The sequence below is a fragment of the Aedes aegypti genome, chromosome 2 (assembly GCF_002204515.2).
Source record: "Aedes aegypti strain LVP_AGWG chromosome 2, AaegL5.0 Primary Assembly, whole genome shotgun sequence".
NCBI classification, from domain to species: Eukaryota; Metazoa; Arthropoda; class Insecta; order Diptera; family Culicidae; genus Aedes; species Aedes aegypti.
The window spans coordinates 256834649-256857212 of NC_035108.1; the positions used below are offsets into that span (position 1 = coordinate 256834649).

General features: G+C 38.6%; 2 protein-coding genes and 1 long non-coding RNA gene across 3 annotated transcripts; 2 read left to right on the forward strand and 1 right to left on the reverse strand.

The window, feature by feature from the left end:
• Positions 1-459: 459 nt before the first annotated feature.
• On the reverse strand, positions 460-9552 carry LOC5578359 (SET and MYND domain-containing protein 4). Its single transcript, XM_001656880.2, has 6 exons — positions 9158-9552; positions 6992-7187; positions 6637-6922; positions 6428-6580; positions 766-1279; positions 460-706 (listed from the first exon to the last, which is right to left on the reverse strand). The coding sequence occupies exons 1-3, from the start codon at positions 9468-9470 to the stop codon at positions 6781-6783; spliced, it is 651 nt and encodes a 216-aa protein (XP_001656930.2). The 5' UTR covers positions 9471-9552; the 3' UTR covers positions 460-706; positions 766-1279; positions 6428-6580; positions 6637-6780.
• A 1899-nt stretch (positions 9553-11451) lies between these two features.
• LOC110675636 lies at positions 11452-12473 on the forward strand. The gene is made up of 2 exons (XR_002499669.1): positions 11452-12090; positions 12148-12473. It is a non-coding gene; the product is annotated as an uncharacterized LOC110675636 (long non-coding RNA).
• Positions 12474-14923: 2450 nt separating this feature from the next.
• Positions 14924-21918, forward strand: LOC5578358 (SET and MYND domain-containing protein 4). Its single transcript, XM_001656879.2, has 6 exons — positions 14924-15483; positions 15562-15757; positions 20243-20821; positions 20880-21032; positions 21094-21607; positions 21664-21918. Exons 1-6 carry the CDS (start codon positions 15183-15185, stop codon positions 21868-21870), a joined length of 1950 nt encoding a protein of 649 aa, XP_001656929.2. The 5' UTR covers positions 14924-15182; the 3' UTR covers positions 21871-21918.
• Positions 21919-22564: the final 646 nt, after the last annotated feature.

Below are 22564 nucleotides of genomic sequence, written 5' to 3' on the forward strand. Positions count from 1 at the left end.
AAATGTGTAGCATGGTTTCCTTAAAGTAAAAATCCAGCGACTCTCCTAGGAATATAGATCTTTGAGAATAATTTCAGAGAACCTTCTTCGAAGTCAGTGTTTCCTTCAGATGTATCGATTAGAGGACGTCCATAAATGACGAAGCATTTCAGGTGAGATGAGGAGGGAGGGGCCTTCCTTAGCCGAGTGGTTAGAGTCCGCGGCTACCAAGCAAAGCCATGCTGAAGGTGTCTGGGTTCGATTCCCGGTCGGTCCAAAATCTTTTCGTAATGGAAATTTCCTTGACTTCCCTGGGCACAGAGTGTCATCGTACCTGCCACACGATATGAATGCGAAAATGGCAACTTTGGCAAATAAAACACTCAGTTAATAACTGTGGAAGTGCTCATGAGCTGAGCAGCAGGCTTTGTACCAGTTGGTACGTAATGCCAAGAAGCAGATTACTAATAATACCAGGAATAGGCAAAAACTTAGACTGGAGTTTGAAGCAATTTTATTAAGTGTACTTCGGATCAGTAAATTTACTCCCCAATTCCAGTGAGCACCTTCGAATTCCTTGCTGGCAGAGATGATATTCCATATAAGGCGGCACCAATATCTCATCCAGCGAGTTAATCAGGGCAGCGTACTTAGAAAGTGCCCGTTCAAAATCTCCTTGGGAGTACATGCGAGCTGCGTCATTGTACCGGTTTAGGAAATCCACTTGCTGAAAGCGAAAAGATTAGAATGTTGTCATGATACCAAAATATTGTGGATCGAACTCACCTTCAATGTTTCAAAACTGGCATTGACTTCAGTCAATCCCCCACATTTGTTACATTCCATTTCATTTTCTGTAGAATTTAGCTTAAATAACAGTTCATTGCTACAGCCTTCATTTGCGCCGCATTTAAACCTTCTTATCATAGGATTCATTTCGTGCAGAGATGGCCAATCTTCCTCACAAGCTTGACAGCAGCAATCGAACTTGTAATTCTCTGCCAGCAGTTTTCGTCTCTCTCGACGCCCGGCTCTGGTATACAGCTGCCCGTAGTTCTCCGCCACCATCGATCCGGCTGGAATGTTTTTGATTGTTCGAATGTAAACCGCATTACTCACAAAGTATCGAGTTATCCCAGGATCACAGGAATGGTTGAACAGCACCAGCGTGGGATACAAACCAGCTCCAATGCAGACCGAAAATCCTGAATCCTTCGGTTTTTTGCGCTGCAGTTCGGAAATTTCGTGAGAATTATACGTTACGATTTGGAGGTTATGCAGCAAAATCTTTCCGAGGAAACTAAAAGAATAAATTATTATTTATAATTTATAAAAAGCAAGGAGATTAAATTAAATAATACAATATTATAAAATCATACAGGCCATGGATAAAACCATGGCTATATCATTAACCCGTAAATATCCAGGACGATCTTATTTTGTTAAAAATGCCGTTACTTGATGACTTTGTGATATTTCTAGAAACAATTTTCTTTTAAATCAAAGGAATTATTTGTAGAAACAAGAACATTTCCAATTTTTGCCTTCGTCCGTTTTTCTGGCAGCCAAAAACACGTGGTTTTTTACCGTTACTCATAATAATCCATTGAAGTTTTGACCTCAGATTAAGTTATTTACAGATTTTTCTAACGTACTGTACATTGTGAAACTATTCAAATGTGTAAGTTATTGTGGCATTTGAACGAAAAAAATATTTAGTTTTACACACGAAATTCAGTTTGGTTGAAATCTATACTTATTGGGGCAAGTGTGCCACCTATTTGGTAAACGCAAATTGATGGAGTGAAATTTATAAAAATGTGAACATCAACAACAAAATCATAATAATAAACCAAAATGAGACACCAGTAGTAGTTTCTGAAGTATAGTAGAGGAATAACTGACATTTTTGCCCCCAAAATGATTTTTTCTCAAAATATTCAATAATAACATATTATTTTGGCTTATGGAGTACCGTTTTACATATCTACATCAATATTTACCGTTATTTAGTGCTGATCTAGTGTAATATTATACATAATCGCCGTAATATAATGATAATACATATATTGTAGTGAATGGAGACAAAAATAACCATTTTAGTTATTAGAATTGAGTAATAGTGAGTTACGCATGTTTTGTACCTTGTTATAAAGCATCCCCTTATTACGGTAAACTTTAAATTATTTTTTAAATTATCGATTAGCGTCTGCTTTGTAAGTAATATTAATAGGAAATAAAGAAAATTCCATTACAAGTAGAATTACATGCGATTTTCATTCGGTGGCCGTCTTGCCCCATATGGTTGGCACACTTGCCCCATAGTGTCGAAAAATAGGTTATTTTGGATGATATTTGAGAAGCTTCAAAACTAATACTTTTTGAAGATATTTACTTTTTAAATGGCACAGTGGTTATGAAAAGATGTGAAACTATCATCATGAGGCTAAATTGGTGGATTTTATAAGCTTCAAGCAAAGTTAGAGAACAATTTGCTTAAGGTGGCACACTTGCCCCAAATTCCGCTAAATGTCATCAAAAACGCTGCTCACTACAACATTTCTACGGTGTCTCTGTGACTACTCGTTTTGCCCAATTGACGGTTGAAGATCTCGCCGGGGCTTTGAACATCTTTCTGTGCGACGCATAGTTCCCTTGGGCTGACCTCACGTCAGAGCCCTGTTAAACTTCTTCTGCACGCTCATATGCACCTTGTTTCTCTACGACAACTCGTTCTCCGTTGCTGCTGGTCGAGTTCACCTGATTGACCAGTTGGATGCCCAGGTCGGTCCAGCGATTCCGGTTGGAGGATGACTTCCGGTTCACTGGCGCTCCAACGACCCAAAACTGGGTTATGACGATCGATGCTACTCGGCCTAGACCCCGACGGTGGATCTATCCTACTCCGACAAAAATTTCCCAGGCGGCGGAAGAACTTCCGGAACCGATGCTATCCGGGCAAATGCCGAGGTCGGTCCTGTGATTCCGGTGCTGGGAAGCTTCCGGTTCACAGGCGCCCCGACGATCATTTGCCGGTGCAACAACGCGATCTACTCAACTAGCCCTGGCGGTGGACTAAACCTACTCCGAAGCTGTCCGGGCAGATGCCGATGTCGGTCCTGCGATTCTGGTGGAGGGAAACTTCCGGTTCACAGTCGTCCCGACGACCATTTACCGGTGCTGTTTTGCGAATTACTCAGCTAGACCCCGGCGGTGGACTCAGCCTACTCCGACTCGACGGTGGTCGGTCAAGTGCCAGGGTCGGTTCTGCAATTCCGGTTGGAGGGTAACTTCCGGATTAGAGGCGCCCGACGGCTTTTAACCGATACTACGCTTCGCCCACTCTACTCGGTCTAGTCCCCGACGGAGAATCTAGCGTACTCCGATCGCGACCCGGAGCTCTTGAGTCTTCATGCCATCTCCTTAAAAGCAACAATAAAATCGCCGTTATTTCCCTGTTCACCGCTTTCCAGGTGCTTTCGTGCTAGCACATGTTCTGCACGACGTTGTCCGGATTTAGGACGCTTGTGGTTTCTGGCATCATCTCGCGTCGTATTTTCCTGAATCCAGTCAAATATAACATTCTCGGGTGTTTCCTCGATATTTGGACAGGTCGGACAATGTGCAGATTCTGCGTGTCCGAATCTGTGCAGGTATTTCCGGAAGCATCCATGGCTTGACAGAAACTGGGTCAAGAAGAAGTTAACTTTTGCCCATAACGCAGGTAGATCACCTTTTCGTGGTGCGATATGGGGTAAAAATCAACCAATGAATCCTAGTCCTGATTGCGTCAAACGAAGAGGACAGAATGCTATAGTAATCAAAGGAACACTATCAGTTCTCGTTGCATTTTAAACCTTGTTAAAAATGACAAGTCTCGGTTTTCCAGTAGCCGAGACTTGAGACAAGAAAAAAAAATGAGTCAAAATCAATCTGTTTTGTAATCTTTTATTTATTTAGTTCTCTAGTTTGAAGAAGTAAGGACTAGGATTCTGATGCATGGACAATATCGGTGTCACTTCTTATCAAGGTGCCGAATTTGGACTGATAAAGGAGCACGCCTGCGAAAAGTGTACCCACCACACTCTTCGAAGGGTTTATAAAACGGAACCCTGCAATGGCGCCATAATACTTTCCCGAATACTTTATCACTTCTCGATAGTAAAAAAGTAACACGACATGCACATATAGAAAGGACACGGGATATACTACAATAGATCAAATATTGATCGCAGTGGTTTATGTTTCGAACATGTTTCCAGGTTGTCCACACCGACACGTTAGGAATGAGCCTGTAAGTCCACCTTCCTTTCTCCGAGTTATTCCACTCCTGCTTCCACCTGGCATTAGTGTCCAAGCCAATAGTATTCCTCACATTCCTACTGTCTCTTTGCTGGTAGCTGGCGATGTCCTCAGCCAGAGTGATGCAGATGGGGATCATTCCGTCGATAACGCAAACTGCCTCCAACGATATAGTGCGGTAGGCACTTGCCTCCCTATAGCCATGAGCCGAAACGTACCTGCCAGCTTATCTCGGTTACGTTTGGTTCCCAACGCTGCAGCCCAAGCCGGGGACTCCATACTTCAGTATAAACGATGATACGGTCGCCAGAAGATGCCTCGTGCTGCTTCTTGCTCCTCCAATGTTGGGCATGATCCTAGCTACGATATAAGCTGCTTTCGCTGCCTTTTCGCAGGCATAGTCTACGTGGCTGTTGAAGTTTAGCCTGTCGTCGACCGTTACTCCAAGGTGCTTTCGAGAGCGTTTCGATGGGATTGCGTGTTCTCCAACGTTGATCTCCAACTGCTGAACCGCTTTGCAGTTGCTGACCAGCACCACCTCCGTTTTGTGATGAGCCAACTGCAGCTTGACTCTAGTCATCAACGATTCAATGGTATCTAGCGATTCCACAGTCAGCATCTCCACCTCCTCCGCAGTCTCGCCAGTTATCGCAACGTCATCTGCAAACCCGATGATCTCGACTCCTTTCGACAGTAACAAGGTTAGCACTCGATCGTACATCATGTTCCACAGTGTTGGACCAAGTATGGATCCCTGTGGAGCTCCCACCGTTACTTTCGTTGACCTCCGTCCTGGTTTGTGTCTTAAACAACTACCCGGTTCTGAAAGTAGCTTTGCAAAACTTTACACAGATATTCGGGAACCCGCATTCTGTGTAGTGCTTTGGCGATAGCCTCTCAACTGGCACTGTTGAACGCAGTATCGATTGCCTCTCCTCTTCTGCTTGGACACTTTCCCCGCGCACGCGATGACTTTCCGAATAGCATCCACCGTCGAAGTCTTTTTACGGAATCCAAACTGCCTTACCGACAATCCGTTTTCGCCTTCCGTGTATTTCGTCAACCTGCCGATGATGACCTTCTCCAAAAGTTTGCCAAGAGTATCCAGCAAACATATTGGTCTATATGAAGCAGGATTTCCTGGCGGTTTTACCGGTTTTGGCAGCAACACCAGCTTCTGCATCTTCCACCTGTCTGGGAAGCAGCCTTCCGCTAGACACTTCTGCAACGCTGTCATGAATATGTCTGAGAACGCCAAGATTGCTGCCGTTAGCGCTACGTTAGGGATACCATCTGGTCCGGGAGCTTTGTTCAGCTTCAATCTTTTCGCAACTGTTATCAGCTCGGAGTTAGACACTTTGATCCAGGCATTATCTTCATCTATGTCAGCGTACGGTATGGTCGGCCACGTGGTGGGAGCATGCGTAGGAAAGAGACCGTCCACTATCGCCTTCGGTTTGTCGGGGCACATTTCAGCTGGGGTAACTGGGCCCTTGATATTTGCCATCACTACTCGATAGGCGTTGCCCTAGGGATTTGCGTCAGCTTCCCGGCACCACCTTCCCGGCGTCTTCTGGCTGGCAGGCTGCACGAAGGGTGCTGAGTCTGTCGTTCCTCCAGTATGCAGAACGCTGCTGATTCCTTGGCTCCAATTTTCTCGGCATAGTTGCGTCACAATCACTCGCCAACACTTCTGTCAGCCCTCCTTCGACTAAAAGATCCTTGTCGAAATGCTTCGTCTTTCACCTACGTTCTCCATTCCTCCTCTGCCATACTGCACAACTTCTCTGGCCAACGCAGTAGTAGATCGCTTGATGGTCACTGTGGGTGTATTCTTCGCTAACTCTCCAATTCATATTGGTGATCAGCGACGCGCTGCAAAAGGTCACATCGATGATGGATTCCCTACCGTTTTTGCGAAATGTTCTAGTGTTACGTCGAGCTTCGCTAGAGCTTCCAGCAAACTGTATCCTCTCGCGTTGGTCAGTCTGCTAGGAACTGGTATGTGTGAAGAAATATAAAAACGTGTTAGTCTACATGCAAAACAAGATCGCCCTGCATTTATTTAACTAAGACCATCAAATGCCGATGCCATCTACACTCAAGAGTGAAATTATGGTAATTATTAGTTTACGACAAACCTTACCCTTTTAGTGATCCGGATATACTAAAACCCGCAGCAACTAAAACTGTGTTGAGTAATACTGACATTACCGTCCATTTCAAGTAATCTTCAGCATTCCTTTGTTGACCGTGTGTTACAAAATTATAAACTTTACGATAATCGTCAAATAACAAGCTGTAAAGATCGTAAAATGTTTTATTCATTTATAATTTGAATTTCATCGAACAAACCTATCCACAAAATCATTTTGTAGATTGTCCAACTCATCCTGCAGTTCATAGAAATATTTCTCCGATTTTTGAGACACTATCCTCAGCGCCAGCATGGAAACTACATTTGCTCCGGAATTCCTCAGAAACGACAAAAACCCACATTCAAAAGCATGGTGCCCAGAGATACTTCTTAACATCGGCAATGTGCACATCCAAGCTGACAATCATCTTGTGCGTTTCCTTCATCAGTTTTTCAAGCATTTCTCCTCCGAGGTTGCTCACGTGTAAAGCGGTGAATGTTTCTCTGCAATTTGAATAGTTTCAATGACACTGAATTGAAATTTCAATTTATGAAAATGATATTGGTACAAACCTGTAGTACTTTAGGGCCGATGGAAGATCTTTCAGTGCTGCAAAACATTGGGCTTTACGTTCCATAAGCTTGTATCGCATGTTTTCGGGATAGTTTAGCTGAATGGATAGTTCGATATCACATAGGGCCAGGTCAAACTTGTTGAGATGAAATAAAGCGGCTGATCGGTTGGCCAGAATAAAGGCTTTCTCCAAGTCTGCAAAAACGATGCTTCCATGAATCCTATTTACTAGTTGATGGTTATGGCGTTTTTCATAAATGATTTGTTATACAATATCTTAACGTGTCTTAATCCCTCTACCGGCAGCATGTTTAGTTAAGTTATTTTGGTTTCCATATTTTTGCTCGATTTTTTCAAAACACCCTTCTATTTTTAGAATCTGTATCGATTTCGATCACTAGCCACCTGATTTCAGAGATATGTATTCTGATGTTTCTTCACGGACCTTGACTCCTCATATAAAATTTATCCGACCGCCATTTTGTTTTAGTCAATTTATCAAAAAAATCAAATATTGACTGGTTGCGTTAGGAGTTACGTTAATTGGATGGAACTTACCCCCGAAGAAGAGGTCTTCAGGGAGCCCACCAATCGTCCAAACCTAGGTATTCTCTGACGTGGATTGAGTTGGGATCAGGTTGTAGAGTCTTCACGTGTGAGAGTAGAGTTTGGCTTCCTTAGGAAGCAAATTAGGGCCGCCAATGATGCGGGGTCATTTGCGAGGGCATCGCGGATGCTTCCGGGAATGTTATTGGTGCTTCTATGGTGTCCGTACAGAGGGCAGTGGCAGATTACATGTTCCGCTGAGTTGTGTACACCGCATTGTTCACACTCTTGACGGAAAGATCTGCCATCAAAGCTATACACCCCTATTCTTGTTTGCGGCGGATCCAACTTTCGATCGAATCCTATTCGAACGAATCCATGGCCCACTTGATTTTGCTGGCGTGAACGGGAATGCGAAGTGACTTTCGATCGAAAGTGCATTCGAACGTAAACAAGAATAGGCAAAACGGGTATGTCCGGTCCTAAGGTGCGAAATTATTTTCTGATCGCGGAGCGAAGAGAGCTCTTCCCAACTAGAAGTATCTCCCTTTACCTTCCGAAGCTGAGCCGCAGTATTTTGGTGCCACTCGTGGGCCCAATAGTCTCTGACGGATTTAGCGATCCAGCGTTTTACGTCTGGGGATGGAACGGAAAGGGTTAAAAGAGACATTTCGTGTCCCGTACCTGCTAACAGGTCTGCAGCCACATTTCCTTGAATACCGCAATGCCCAGGAACACAGGTAAAGGTAACTGTCTCTGGAGTATGGGCTCGTATACCCTGTATCCCTGTGATGATGAGGATTGGAGCACTTGCTGGTGAGATGGCTGCATAAAAGATGGCCGCTGCTTCGGCAGAGAAAACCGAACACTTTGACAGAGTCTCAGATCAGCGCCAGAGATGCCGATACCTACTCCACGCTGTGAAAGAGAGCCGTATGTGTAACAGTGTATGCGTTCCGGGTATTTAGTTTGCAGAAGTTCCAGTACAGACGTTCACAGCACCGTAGAGTCATCGCCACTACGGAAGGTCTTTTTTATCTGCTCGTCTATGATTGGAGGGGAAGCTACCAACTGCTCGCTCCATGCCAGTGAACTCTAGCCACAGGTGGAATACTGGAATTGGCAACCTCACGGCAAAGCAGAGCGAAGTATAAAAAATCAAATAATTATTCCTAATGTTGTCATATTTAAACACAGAATAAAAAAAAACAGTTTTACAAAAAAGTGGTGAGAAACTTTTCCCTTCACTACAACATCATCTCCAACATTCAGTACGAAAGTGTAGCACCTCATCTGCCACATAATAAATAGCTATGAATGAGGACGAAAACAAATCCAACTCTATTAGTCATCAGCACTTGTCGCAGAAATCGGATCGAACAGGCAAGTGTGTCGTATTTCATCTTCAGTATGTATCCCATATATCATCGACTTGCACCAAGCTGTCGGCTCTTTACAAATTCCCCATCTGTTAATTTACCATTAATTTCATCTGAATCCCCCTACAAACTTGGGGATACACAAATTAGCACACGCCACAAATACGCGGTCAGTGCCAAAAATTGTTGTTTGAACGACGTCCAAGGTCACTCCTCTCGTCAGCCATTCATAACACTCACCATTTTTCGATGGCAGCAGCAAACACGCGTCATTGTAGCACCGTAACGATTCTTGCCATTTTTCGTACTGAAACGCACTATTTCCCCGCTCCTTGGCATCCAGGGCCTTGGACAGGCTTTTGCCAATGCCAATTTCACGCACAGGATTCCACAGTTTCCCACCGTAACGATCTTCAACTATCTGGTGGACAAATCGAACGCGTTGTTCGTCATTCTCCAGCTGGGAAAACGCCCGAATATCACTATCACTGATATCGCTGCGAAACTTTGAAAAATCTTCGTGGAAAAATCCGCTTTCCTCGCAAATTTCCATTTTTTTCGACGAACTGAACAGACTTGACTTTACTACCGCACGCCTCCGATCGCTGCGTTGGCTTGAATGAAATGAGAAAATTTTCGCAAATTCTGCACGCTTTTCCTCCCTTTAAACCGCTACCAGCATGGGCGTAGCCAGTTGGTAGCAGCGTCGGAGAGGGGAATAGTGCGTTGCTCCCCCTGACCGATGGAAATAATTTTGCAACAGGAATTAAATGAAATTTGAGTTATTCAAAGGTTTCTTCAGCTCAGGAATTGTGACGAAGAACATACCTACTGGGGAAATTCTAAAGATTATTTGAAGTATTCTTCTAGGATGGCACCTTTACGAATTGTCATACATATTCTCCAAGATTTTTTCATGCTCCAAATTGTTCATGCATTCCTGTTTGAACTCGTTCAGAAATAAAGGTTACCATCAATGAAATGTTTAGAAAACACTGCCAAAATGTTATTTTCAAAGTAATTGCAAGAAGTCATTCTTTCATTCAAAAATTTTACTTCAAGGATTCCTCTAAAACTTCAGAATAGATTTCTCTTAGAATTTTGTAAGTTTTTTCCCAAAATTATAAAGCGATTCCTCACGAAAAGCTTCAACGGAGTGCTCCATAGAATCTATGGAGCAATTCCTTACAAAACATTGCCTAGTATTCCTTCAAATATTTATCCAATAATTCCTTATAGAAAATTAAATGACGATTATTTCTGCTATTTTCTCATCGATCTAAGCAAACATACTCTCTAAATCAGCGGTTGAAGTGCGAATCCTTATCAGGTGCCACGCGACAGTTTTGAAAATTTGTACCAATGCCTAGAAATATTTCAAATGCTCGCATTAAAATACGCTTTAAATTATACGAAACCAAGTCATATCTAAATAACAAAACACTTGATCACGCTGAAAATTTGATCGATTAATAACTCGTTGGTTGCGATAGAATTTTAATTTCAAACCACTGTTTTGTCCTCTAGATTTGTGCTCTTGAAAATTTAGAGGTGATTTTAAATCATCTTTGCCATATAATGTTTTCGACATTGTTGGATGACAAAAACAGTTTTTACGAGTCGTATACACACTCAGAAACGCGGGAAGTCACAAAATGACTAAATTTTAGTAATTTATGACTATTTTCTATCTGCCTCTCTTTTACCCTGCAGGGAATTTTATTCCTATTTGTCAATTCACCCTGGTTGAAGCATCGCTAAGCCTGAACCCAGTCGAAATGACAGTTAGTGTGAAAATTCACAGCAGAATGAAAGAGAGGCAGATAGAAAATAGTCATTAATGCATAAACTTTAGTAATTTTGTGACTATTTTTATTTCTCAGTGCACACGGTGTAATCTCATGATTATTAAACTTTCATGTGGGCTTCGTGGCCGTGCGATTAGTGGTGTCAGTCGTTTAGGCGTATTGTGAATACCGTAATCCGGGGGCAAATTGATCACTATTTTATAACTTTTTGCTGTGTTCTTCTTCGGAATTCAAATATTGTCAAATAAATTTCGGCAAAACCAGTACTCCATTGATCTTTATCTGTTCATGTAATAGATTTTTCATGAAATAATATTTAACATATTATTAAAATAGTTTTAATAGGGCTCTGCACAAAAGTCTTCCTCTCTCTTTCACTCTACCTTGAAATTTGTAAACAACAAGGCCAGTAAACGTCAAAATCCCTAGCAAAATGAAAACAGTGAAGTACCCCATATCAAAAAAATTAGAATGACGCACTGGGGCGAAATTGATCACCATATAAAAAAGCAGGTTTAAGAGTAAAAAATTTCCCTATCTACTAAATTTGGGTCTCCTGAATCAGAATATGATGTCAAAAATCTTACAACTCTAGTATTTGATCATTTTATTGCAAAATCAAACTTTAAAAATCTGTCTAATACGCCTAAATATAGGCAATTTCCCTTGAAATAAGAACATTATTTGAGAATAAACGATTTTATGAGCAAAATACTATACTTTTTATGCTGTATGATATCAAAAATGAGTTCAGCAGTTCATACTAAAGTTTACACAACATTTTAAACACTTATAGTTTACATGTAGGCATGGCACCAGTGGTGTTTAGCATCGACATTTCCAACTGTATTGCTTACACCTTCAAAAAGTGTGAATATTTATATGCAAAACTGACACTTATTAAAATGAAATAGTTCCAAATCATCATGTTACCTATGTGATAGGTCACAATCGTGCATTTGCTTATTTTGTATTTTTCTTTTTTCGTTTTGTTATATTTTTTCCCTTTTTTTGTAAATAATTATGCTTTAACTCTAGTTTAAATATAAATAACCTAATTTGTAAATAATATTCCTATAATCCTTATCCTAAGATACCAGTTACCCTTAATATTAAAAAAATGAATTATATAAAAAATGAATTTGTAAATAGAAACAATTTAAATTTGAATTTCATACCCATCCTACTATACCCCTGGTATCCCACCATCAAAATCCTTCCCAAACCATATATGCACTGATGCATGGCGCCCGGTACCAACTGTGCGAAAACAAATCCCTCCCGGGAAATGTTCTAAGATTTGGTTTTGCTGCATCATCAAGTCCTATAAAAAGGATATGCAGGCCCAGGAAAGGATCTTTTTCGGTAACAAAGTTTAACAGTTTAAATCGTCCGATATTTTAGATTTCTAAAAATCCTCAGGTACAAAGTTAAAAGTTAATCGCGAGTGGAAGACACCTGTACCCCACCGCAGATCAAATAGGAAGTGATAAGTGCCAAGTGTCCCACTAGAAACTCAAGGGAACCTGAGAGGACCGAACAGGACGGGTCTCGAAGACATTCCGGAGACGCAAAGCCTCGCTGGCATCTCGACATCCATCGACCGCCGGCAAGGAAGCCAAGTCACTAGCCATTTATTGGACCGAAACTCCCATCAGCAACGACAAATCGCAGGTGAAGTTGTAGTGCATTCCTTTCATACCTTCTTAAATCCTTACCCTTTAAAATAAATCATGTGTAAATTAGAATTTTATTAGTGGTTCAGCATTATTATTTGGGACGCATTCCCCTTTTTTTCTCTCTTTCGTGGTGGTTAAATTTAAGTCGCGAAGCAAGTGTGGGTTGTGAGTCTGCCCCTAAACGATTCTCCCGGATAGACCCTGAGCGGGCTAAAGTGTAAATAGTTCTCAAAGATTTGCTTGATTAATTAGTTTTTTTTTTAAATTTTAAATTGAAGTTTTTTGAAGTTTTTTCTTAGTGTTAATTTCTTTAGTTTTCTAGTGTAGTTCCTTTTTCTTATTATTTTTCTTGAATTAAATGAATTAGAACAATTAGCATCCAAATAGTAACAATCATTAGGCACCTATAAACTTGAAAACATGGAATGTGTTTGGTGCCAATGAACCCTTCAGCATCCTTGGGAGGAAATGTATGAATTTATCTAAGCTAGTTTAACTGGTCTCGAACTAAGGAATCATCACTACTCCTGAGGTATAAAATAGAATGTAAGACGTTAAAATTGAATTGGAAATAACTGCCATTTCCTTGTTATTTGATGACATATTTGAGCGAAACATTTCAACCGAATCATCATACAAAAACGGAGTGTTCGGAATATGAGTCTATTCGGAATTTGAGACAAAACGGTAGGTAATTAACCGAACTTTATATAAAGTTCGTTTAACTTAGCAAACTATATATATTTACCGTCAAACGGGGTGACTTGCAACACTTTTCAACTTCTATCAACCAAAACCATGATCTAAACATCATCTAAAAATCTAAATTCCTTTTGGAACTTTTAATGGCCGGCCCACCTACAGAACGGGATGACAGAAGATTGAATCGAATTATTTTGTCATATCAAAAGTCATCAAAAGGATGATTTTTTTTAAATGTTCTTATGCGGGGTGACTTGCAACGCTCAATGCTAATTTAGTTTTTGCCAACAAAATGTTGATATTTTTTATTAGTCACACTTGTTAAGTATTATTTTTCATTTATTTAAAGCATTCGAAACAGTACATATGCATTTTGAAAACCTTTTTGTAAGAAAATAATTGAGCTATTTTTGTATGGGAAAAATATGTGTTAAATCATCAAGGTCCAATATCTTAATTGAACAATGTATTTATTTACAATGTGTTATTTTCCCTATCTTTCGTCTCACTCTAACAATTATCATCAAAACTTTGTAGAAGCAAATCTCGAGTTTTAGTGAACCGATGAAGCCGAAATTTTTTTGGGTTGTGCACTACATATATAGAATCATAGTGATACATTTTCGCATAGATATATGAAGTGGTTCTTGGGATTTGCCTCTTTAAATGGATAGGGTGATTATGATGATGTCCCGTACGGCCTTAATGAGTGTTTGTTGCTGATTGGTGAATTATTACTCTTTTGGTTATAAAGTAGACCTAACACAAAAGTTTTTCACTTTTATAAAACTCTAAATTGCTTGAAAATAAAGTGTTGCAAGTCACCCCGCATAGGTACATATTTATAAAAAGGATTTTTATTAAAAACTTGTTGCTACAATTTCGTAAAATAAAATTCGTCACATCATCACTTATTAGTTATAGAAACACCATGTAGAGTATTACTTTTGTAAATTAAATCTATCTCATGTTTTTAGTTCACGATTTTGAACATCCATCCAGTATCAGTTTTAAGACATTTTAAAAAATTATGTTTAATGTATAAAAATATTTATGATAACAGCTTTAATAGTGTCTCTTATATGACTTGTGTGTCAAACGTATTGAAGCACCGAGTTGAAATTAATTTTCTTGCGAAATTTGGTTGTAAATTACAATGTGTTGCAGATCACCCCGTTCGACGGTACTTTCAAGTAAGAAAGAAGTTCAATTCAAACTTGTTCTGAACTTTCTATTTGTTGACAAGCTCACGAATTACTCTTATGATAATCAAGTTCCGTAGTGTACTCTTAATCAGCGAAAAAGTTTCACTGAAACTAGATTTATACCAAAAGTAATTTTAAGAGTTCACTGCTTAAGTACAATCCGAACTATTGATTGCTTGGGTAAACTCTCCCTGGTGGCAGTCCTGACTACGCTCATAGCTCCCATTCTATTTTCCTCTACCTATTTATAAAACGGTAATTTATTACGTTATTTGTACATACTTGATTTTCACTTCGGGCTTGTGAATGAGATTTGTTGCGAAAGGATGCGCGCGCAACCAGATGTGATCGTGTGTTATTCACGATTGGAATGCACCCGGCGTATAAACTGTTTGCAACGCAAATTTATGCACGAAACGCTTGTTTAGAATTACGAGGCGATTTATATAAAGTATTTTAATTTATTACTTCGCTTAGATTTTTGGAAATTTCTGTAACTATGTAAGATGTGGCTATTAACGAACAAAATCTTACAATATTTTTCTTGTTTTTATTCTGTTTCAAATAATTCTACTCATAATTTATTTAATACTTTATAAAAGCGCATGCGCATCCAAGTCAAAACATAATCATCGTTAGAATGCAACAACATCCCAAACAGCACCAAATGAACTACAACAAATCTTCGTGTGGACGTACACGTGACTGTTCGGAAAACTTCGCTAGCCGTGAATATCACGAAACCACTCACGAAATCCGGTGAACGTTTTGTTTCGTCATTCCTAGTTACATTTTCACCGCATACGGTTCTGCGTGGAAGATTTTCCCGGTCGCCATTTTTGTGTAAAGTGCTGAATTTTCATCCGCTCAAATGGAAACCTACAAGAAGGATGGATTCTTCCAAAAGTATTGCGAAAATATGCGCAAAAACATCGGCCAGAACGAGTTCAACGATTTTGCCCAACTAGAAAGCGACGAGAAGCGTTTCGAGTTTATAAATGCACTGAAATCGATCGTCACCGAGTTGAAGCTGGCACGTGAGTTTAAGGGAAAAAATCTGGAGCGATCGTTGGAATTCAAGAATCTCGGTAATAAGGCCTTCCAAAAGGAAAGCTGGACCGAAGCTTTGGCTCATTACAATTTATGTTATCTAGCAACGCCGGAAGGCAATGGTAAGTGGTTGTTCGATCAAAATTCTATCCATAACCTCACAATCGTATTCTCTTTGACTCATTTCTATGCAATTTTAGAAGCGGAAAGAGCGATCATACTGGCGAATAGATCTGCAGCTCTCTATCATTTGGAAAAGTACGATCAAGCTTTGAAAGACATTCAACGAGCAATCGATCACAACTACCCGAAGGATCTTATGTACAAACTTACGGAACGCAAAGCTAGGTGTTATCTGGGCAAGAAGGACCATGTCAAAGCTTTGCAGTGTTTCAAGTAAGTAGAACAATCGACGGAATACACTAATTCTGCGTTTCCCATATTCTGTTTTTGAGGCGCTTAAGCAAATAGCAGCTTTGCTTATTCGTTTGTCTTCAAGCGATCAGTTTTATGTTTGGATTTTTCAAAGATTGCCTTTAGCATTTATATTTATAAAACATTTGTGGCGTCAGGAACAATTTCGGTAATAACTCCTGGAGTAACTATTGGACAAATTTCTTGAAAATTCAAAAATCTCTATTGGAATATAATGAGAAATAATCGAAAAATTCTTGGAGGGATATGAGGAGCTATCATTGAAGAAAATCCTTGACGAATTATTCGAAGAAATCTGGGGTGATTTAATTTTTAGATAACTAGTAGGTCTGTTAGCATTTTGTTGAAATTGCGTTTGTATAATTCGATAATTATTCAACCAGTACAGGTTTTAAACATATATGGATGGGAATACATGCATCCTACTAGGAATTATAGAACAGAATCGCTCCAAAGTGATCAACTTCACCCCATTTTACGGTATGTGTATTGTTGAGTTTTCTACATTTTTGTTTAATGTATTTCCTAAATAATCAATTTCTTCAAACATAAATTTGCATGTTTCCAAATTTGATTCTAGTAAATTTTTGTTCAGTATTTCAAAAACCTGTCGTAAAATTTCTAAATGTTCATCAAATGTTTAATACTTATATGTTACGATCGGAAGAGTATGATAGAATAACAAGCCACCAGGACCCACCTATTCGTCCTAAATGATGAGGAGGTCTAACTCAATCAGCATCTGAGGCTGGATTCAATTCATGAGACAAGTTTTTCCGAGTTAAAGTACCTATATTTTGATATCTAGGAGGTAAACGATTCCGAATCAGTGGAGTAGTAGACCTCCTCTTTCTTAAATAAGCTTCTTGTTTCTGGAATGAGGTAGGGAACAAAAATGTCTGATGCGTCTATTGTAAAAACGACTTAGGACCTTATAAGTGAAAACTATAATTTGATAAGCTACCGAGCAAAGCTTGAGATCATATTGAAAACTAATTTTGATGTTGTGCTGTCGCGGATTTAGATAACTCAGTTTGTTGTCATTTTGCTCGTTTTAACGGTTAAAATATCAAAACTGAGAGCAGAAAAATGTTCCCATGAAATCAAATTGAAAACTCTTTTTGCTGTCAGTGAAAGGAAATTGAAAACAGTTTCTGCTGTCATTGAAAGCAAATTGAGAACTCGCTGAGATATACATATTTTCGATTGATATTGAAACATGGCTGCGACTAGATGAATGCTTTATTTTTATATTCTCGTAGTATTTAAACATGTAGCACGAATAAATTTATAAATAAATAAAAAGAAAATATAAGTAAAAATTTTAAATGATAGCAGAAAGAAAACAAAATATGATATCGAATATTTCATTAATAAATTGATATCAAATTATGATATCAACTTGATGCTGAAAACAATATATGTTTTCAACTTGCTTTCATTTTGATGTTGGACTTTGCTCGGGTAGAGAACCGATGCATGGTCAAAATCAGTATCATTCAACCAGCTTAGTGGCCAAACCTGAATAAGCGGCGCGATTATGAGAGTTTAATGGTGACAAACTATTTTCTTCAATTTTTTTTTAAATAGCAGAATATTTTTCTAAAAAGGCTTTTTGCAAAAAGATAAAGACGACTTCTTCATTATTTCTCAATAGTAATGGAGTAGAGCGACATACACAAAACAAAGGATACGGGTACATATACCACAAAAGATAACTGGCAGTAGTAATTCATCCCGAACAGAAATAGTATCAGCTGCTTAATTGGTCGGTGTTCAGGCAGACTGAACCAAGTGATTTTTGAATGATATCAGAAAAACGTACCCCAAGCGTTCGGAAGAACAAAATATTGGCATTATTTGCTGCAATACTGCAACTTATCTGTTTGATAAAACATCTGTATCAAAATATCATCGGAAAAATTAGAATTGACAGAGTCCTTGACTTATATTTGCAAGGCCAAAATATCATCTAGTCAAGTCTGTCTGAACACCGACCAATTGTTCTTGAGCGTTTGAATATTCTATCGCTAGCTAAATTGACTCCATTCTATCGATCCTCATTATCTATGCTCTCAACACCATTCAGGTATTCACGAAGTGCTGCTCCTATACCCATGTTTAGGTAAATCAATAAAAATCATGCATTTTCTCGAAATCTGTTCTTTGAATACGTACCGAATGTTTTGTTGTTGACAACCGACAATTTTCCACCGCATACTTAGAGTAATTTTCTTGCGTACAACATACTTTCATGCAAGTTTTTCCTCTTCAAATAGCAAAATTATGTTTTTCGCAATAGTCAATGCGATTCTCGCAATAGCTATGTAATAAGCTGAAACTTCGTACACAATATGTAGATACTAAAGCTAAGCATGCTGTTTCGCTCAAGAAAAGTAAAGAAATTCCTTGACTGAATGGGTCAAGAAATTTCCTACAGAGAGCCCCCTTTGAAGTGACATTTCTTCTCAACTGCGTACTGCGATCAGAAAAATGTGATATTCTTGACCATTTCTTGGAAGAAATTTTCCACGCATCGAGATGGGCGATTCCTTTTCTTGTCAGTAGCAAACCAGCCTTAAAAGACAACAGTTTTTCATGGGGGTGGCGAAATCTATGAGGGTCAGGAAAAAATGGGACATCCTAATGTTCATCAATCAACATTAGGGTGCGGCTTATTTTTCAAAAGTTCTCAAAACCAAAAATTCGTGGGCTCTACTGAATTTAAATCACATAAAAAAGAAACCTCAAAATCTGAGCGAAAAATATTAACATTTTGATGTGGCGCAAACGTCTTGAAGGTGAATTTTCAGGTTATAAAAAATGACCATCAGTGAAGTAATCATAACTTTGTTATTTTCCAACAAATTTTAAACTTTTAGCACTATTATCTTTAAAATTGAATTTATGAAAACTTAGTAGAACATCAAATTTGTCTAAAATCAAAACTAGTCTTAGTTAAAAATATTTTATCCAAATTTTTCCTCATATTATTAAAAAATTTATTTTTGTTTAACCATAACTTTTTAAATACTCAATCAATTCCGAATCTTTTAACATATTTTTGAAGAAAATTTAGTTGTTTTCAAACTGTTCATACAGCACATCTTTCTAAAAAATTGTTTAGTAATTCAACGAAAACTACCCAAAAACATGAGTTTTTAATTAAAAAATCAAATTTCTTTGGATTATATAGGTTTTTTCGCCGGAAATTGCATTTTTTCTATAAAACTTAAATATATAAAGCATCTTGCCTTAATTGCGAGTTGAATAGTGCATATATTTTTTACCATATGCAAACATATTTTTGTTTCAAAATTATTTAAAAATTGTTGCAAAGTGCTACTCAAAGGTTTAACAAATGAGAAAAACCAGCTTCAGCTCTAGACATAATATTTAACTGGAAAAAAATTGAAAAAAAAATGCATTTTTCGTTGGAAAATCATGTACTTGTGCAGTTATTGCTGAATAACTTGGTCAAGACATTTTTTTAGTGAAATGTGATGTATGAACAGTTTGAAAACAATTGAATTAGATTTAAAAGCATGTAAAAAGATTTAAAATCGGTTGAGTAATCATGAAGTTAAGGTCAAACAAAGATGATTTTTTTTGTAAAATGAGGAAAAAATTGGAGTAAATTACTTATAACTGAAACTAAAACTAATTTGAGACAAATTTTGTGTTTTACAAAGTTTTCATAAATTTAATTTTGAAGGGATTGATGCTAAAAGTTTTAAAATCGGTTGGAAAATAACAAAGTTATGTGCACTTCACTGAAAGTCATTTTTATAACCTGAAAATTCACCTTCAAGACGCTTGCGCTACCTCTAAATGTTAATATTTTTGGCTCAAATTTTGAGGTTTCTCTTTCAATGTGATTTAAATTCAGTAGAGCATACGAATTTTTGATTTTGAGAACATTTGAAAAATAAGCCGCACCCTAATCAACATGCTTACATCCATATCGCTGCACATCTCGTCTCGCGATACTAAGATTTTGCGAACGCGTTGAGCTTCCGCTAGAATTACCGTGTTTATAGAGACCGTTACAGCTGCTTCATCTCACTGAGCTTCACTTCGTCTGATTTTTCCATTTCCATCTGCACCGTTTCATGTTCAATGGAGTTCTTTGCAGGCACACAAACTATCAATGATATATATATCTATATATATATATATATATATATATATATATATATATATATATATATATATATATATATATATATATATATATATATATATATATATATATATATATATATATATATATATATATATATATATATATATATATATATATATATATATATATATATATATATATATATATATATATATATATATATATATATCATTTAACAAGTGACTTTTCATATTTTAAATAAAAAAAGCATACCATTCTAATACGCTTATTACTAAATCACTCTATAAATTTCTTTTCAGAGACACTCTCCCGGCATTGGACGAATGCAAACTTCCACTGGAACGTCGACAGAAGCTGGAGCGAGATGCCCAAATTATGATCAAACTGCTCCCGAAGAACATCGAAGCCGAAGCAAAGCTGGCAAAGAGTAAGAAGGCAACCGCAGCTCCCAAAAACCCGCCACATCCCGATCACTACGTCGAGAAAGGACTGTACTTTGATTACAGTCAAGACGAGGGCCGCTTCGCCAAGACCAATACGGACCTCAAGCCCAATACGATAATCCTGCTGGAGAAGCCTCACGTTTCCGTACTGCTGGAAGAATACAGTTTGTCTCACTGCAGCACGTGCTTCAAGCGTGTAACGATACCAGTCTGTTGTCCAAAATGCTCCGATGTCATATTTTGTTCTGAAGCGTGCGAGAAGAAGGCGAATTCCAGCTATCATCGGTATGAATGTGGGTTCTTGCCGATTTTCTGGAAGTCAGGAGCATCGATTACTTGCCACATGGCTCTGAGGATGATCACACAAAAGACTGAGGAGTATTTCGTGGGTCTGCGCTATGAACTTGATGGTTTGACTAGCGAAGTTACCGACAAGTGAGTTAACAAGATTTAGGTCAAGAAGTTTACATTTCAGCAATTTCTCATATTCTAGATTGAACAACGATGATTATAGAAAAGTGTACAAACTAGTGACTCATGAAGATAAGCGATCACCTGAAGATTACTTCCAGCGAACCCTGATGGCAACATTGCTGAACGCTTGTCTATCGCTCGGAGGTTACTATAAATCTAAAGAATCAGAAAGGTGAGTTCAAATGAAAGATCTTAATCAAATCTCGAGAATTGCATTAATCTTATTCCTACAGCTTCATTGGAGGACTACTGTTGCATAACTTGCAATTTCTGCAATACAACGCTCACGAAATCTCCGAACTTCAGCGCGAGAATGAACGTGATATCGGAAAATCAACGTTCATCGGTGGTGGTCTTTACCCAACGCTGGCCTTGTTCAATCACTCCTGTGAGCCCGGTGTAACCCGTTACTATCGAGGCAACTCGGTATGTGTTCGAACCGTAAAAGGAATCCCAGCTGGATCGATGGTTGCGGAAAATTACGGACCCCTGTTTACTCAAGTGTCCCGTGAAGAACGCCGCAGTACGCTTTTGAACCAGTATAAGTTCACGTGCAATTGTCGAGCATGTGCGGGAGATTGGCTCAAATTTGCCGACATGGATTCCAATGTGTTGCGCTTCAAATGCGACGGAGGCAAGAACTGCTCCAACGTTCTGGAAATTCCCGCCGAGATCAACGAGTTCATGGTACAGTGCACTGAGTGTGGCGAACACACGAACATCATGAAGGGACTCAAATCGTTACAGGTGAGTTTAAGCATCTACTTGTGAAGATTTTTTTCAATAGCTACTTTTATTTTTAGGATACGGATATGCTCTTCAAATCGGCCACTAAATTACACGAAGCCGGCGAATATGAATTCGCGCTCAAGAAATACGTGGAAATGATGAATACATTGGATGAAGTTTTAGTGCCGCCATATCGAGATTACCATTTGTGCCAGCAGGGGTTGCGATCTTGTATGCTGGAATTCGGAAACCGTTTCATTAGAATGGTTAGTAAGAAGTAAATGTTTTCTCTTGTAATTGTTTGAATAAAAAATAGACGTTAAAATTTTTTTGGAAAGTTTGAATTGGTCGTTGTGCGTATAGCTTTAAACGTCTACGGTAATATCAAAAAAAAAAACAACATCACTAAAATACCTACGTAGTATTAAAGCATTTTGAATTTTTGCCTAAATTCGAATTTGGTTGATCAACGTGACGCGTTGCACAAAAGATATTCATAATTTGTGAAGTGCTTTCTCTTAAAGAATGTTAATTTCTGTATAAGGTATTCAAAATTCCACAAACAGTCACCGCCGAAAGAAAATGGAAATCGTATGTAAAAATAAGCATTCTTTCCCTAAGGCCCAAGTTAGTGGCGAGTCAGAAATGCGCGCGGGCAACTTTGATAGTTATATTCACGAATTTGCCAACTTTTTTCAAGATTCTAATCTCACTTGTTTCTTTGAAATTAATAGTAGATCATTTCTTGTGAAGAAATCGTGTTGATTTCATTTATTTAGTTAACATCTAAACAGATAACACTGAATCAACAATTTCACGCAACAATACTCGGTTCGTGGTCGCATCTCTCCATCCTCGGTTGTGCCCCACGCTCGCCAAATCGATACGCACTTGATCCGCCCACCTAGCTCGCTGCGCTCCACGCTTTTTTGTAGCAACCGGATCCGAAGCGAACACCATCTTTGCAGGGTTGCT

Excerpts from the sequence above, each read along its gene's own strand:
- LOC5578359 (XM_001656880.2), bottom strand. The coding sequence starts at position 9,470 with ATGGAAATTTGCGAGGAAAGCGGATTTTTCCACGAAGATTTTTCAAAG. Across the intron at positions 7,188-9,157 it reads GCTGCTGCCATCGAAAAATG|ACTTGGAGAAAGCCTTTATT; the intron begins GTGAGTGTTATG and ends TCGTTTTTGCAG. Across the intron at positions 6,923-6,991 it reads TCGGCCCTAAAGTACTACAG|AGAAACATTCACCGCTTTAC; the intron begins GTTTGTACCAAT and ends TTCAAATTGCAG.
- LOC5578358 (XM_001656879.2), top strand. The coding sequence starts at position 15,183 with ATGGAAACCTACAAGAAGGATGGATTCTTCCAAAAGTATTGCGAAAAT. Across the intron at positions 20,822-20,879 it reads ACTAGCGAAGTTACCGACAA|ATTGAACAACGATGATTATA; the intron begins GTGAGTTAACAA and ends CTCATATTCTAG. Across the intron at positions 21,033-21,093 it reads AAATCTAAAGAATCAGAAAG|CTTCATTGGAGGACTACTGT; the intron begins GTGAGTTCAAAT and ends TTATTCCTACAG.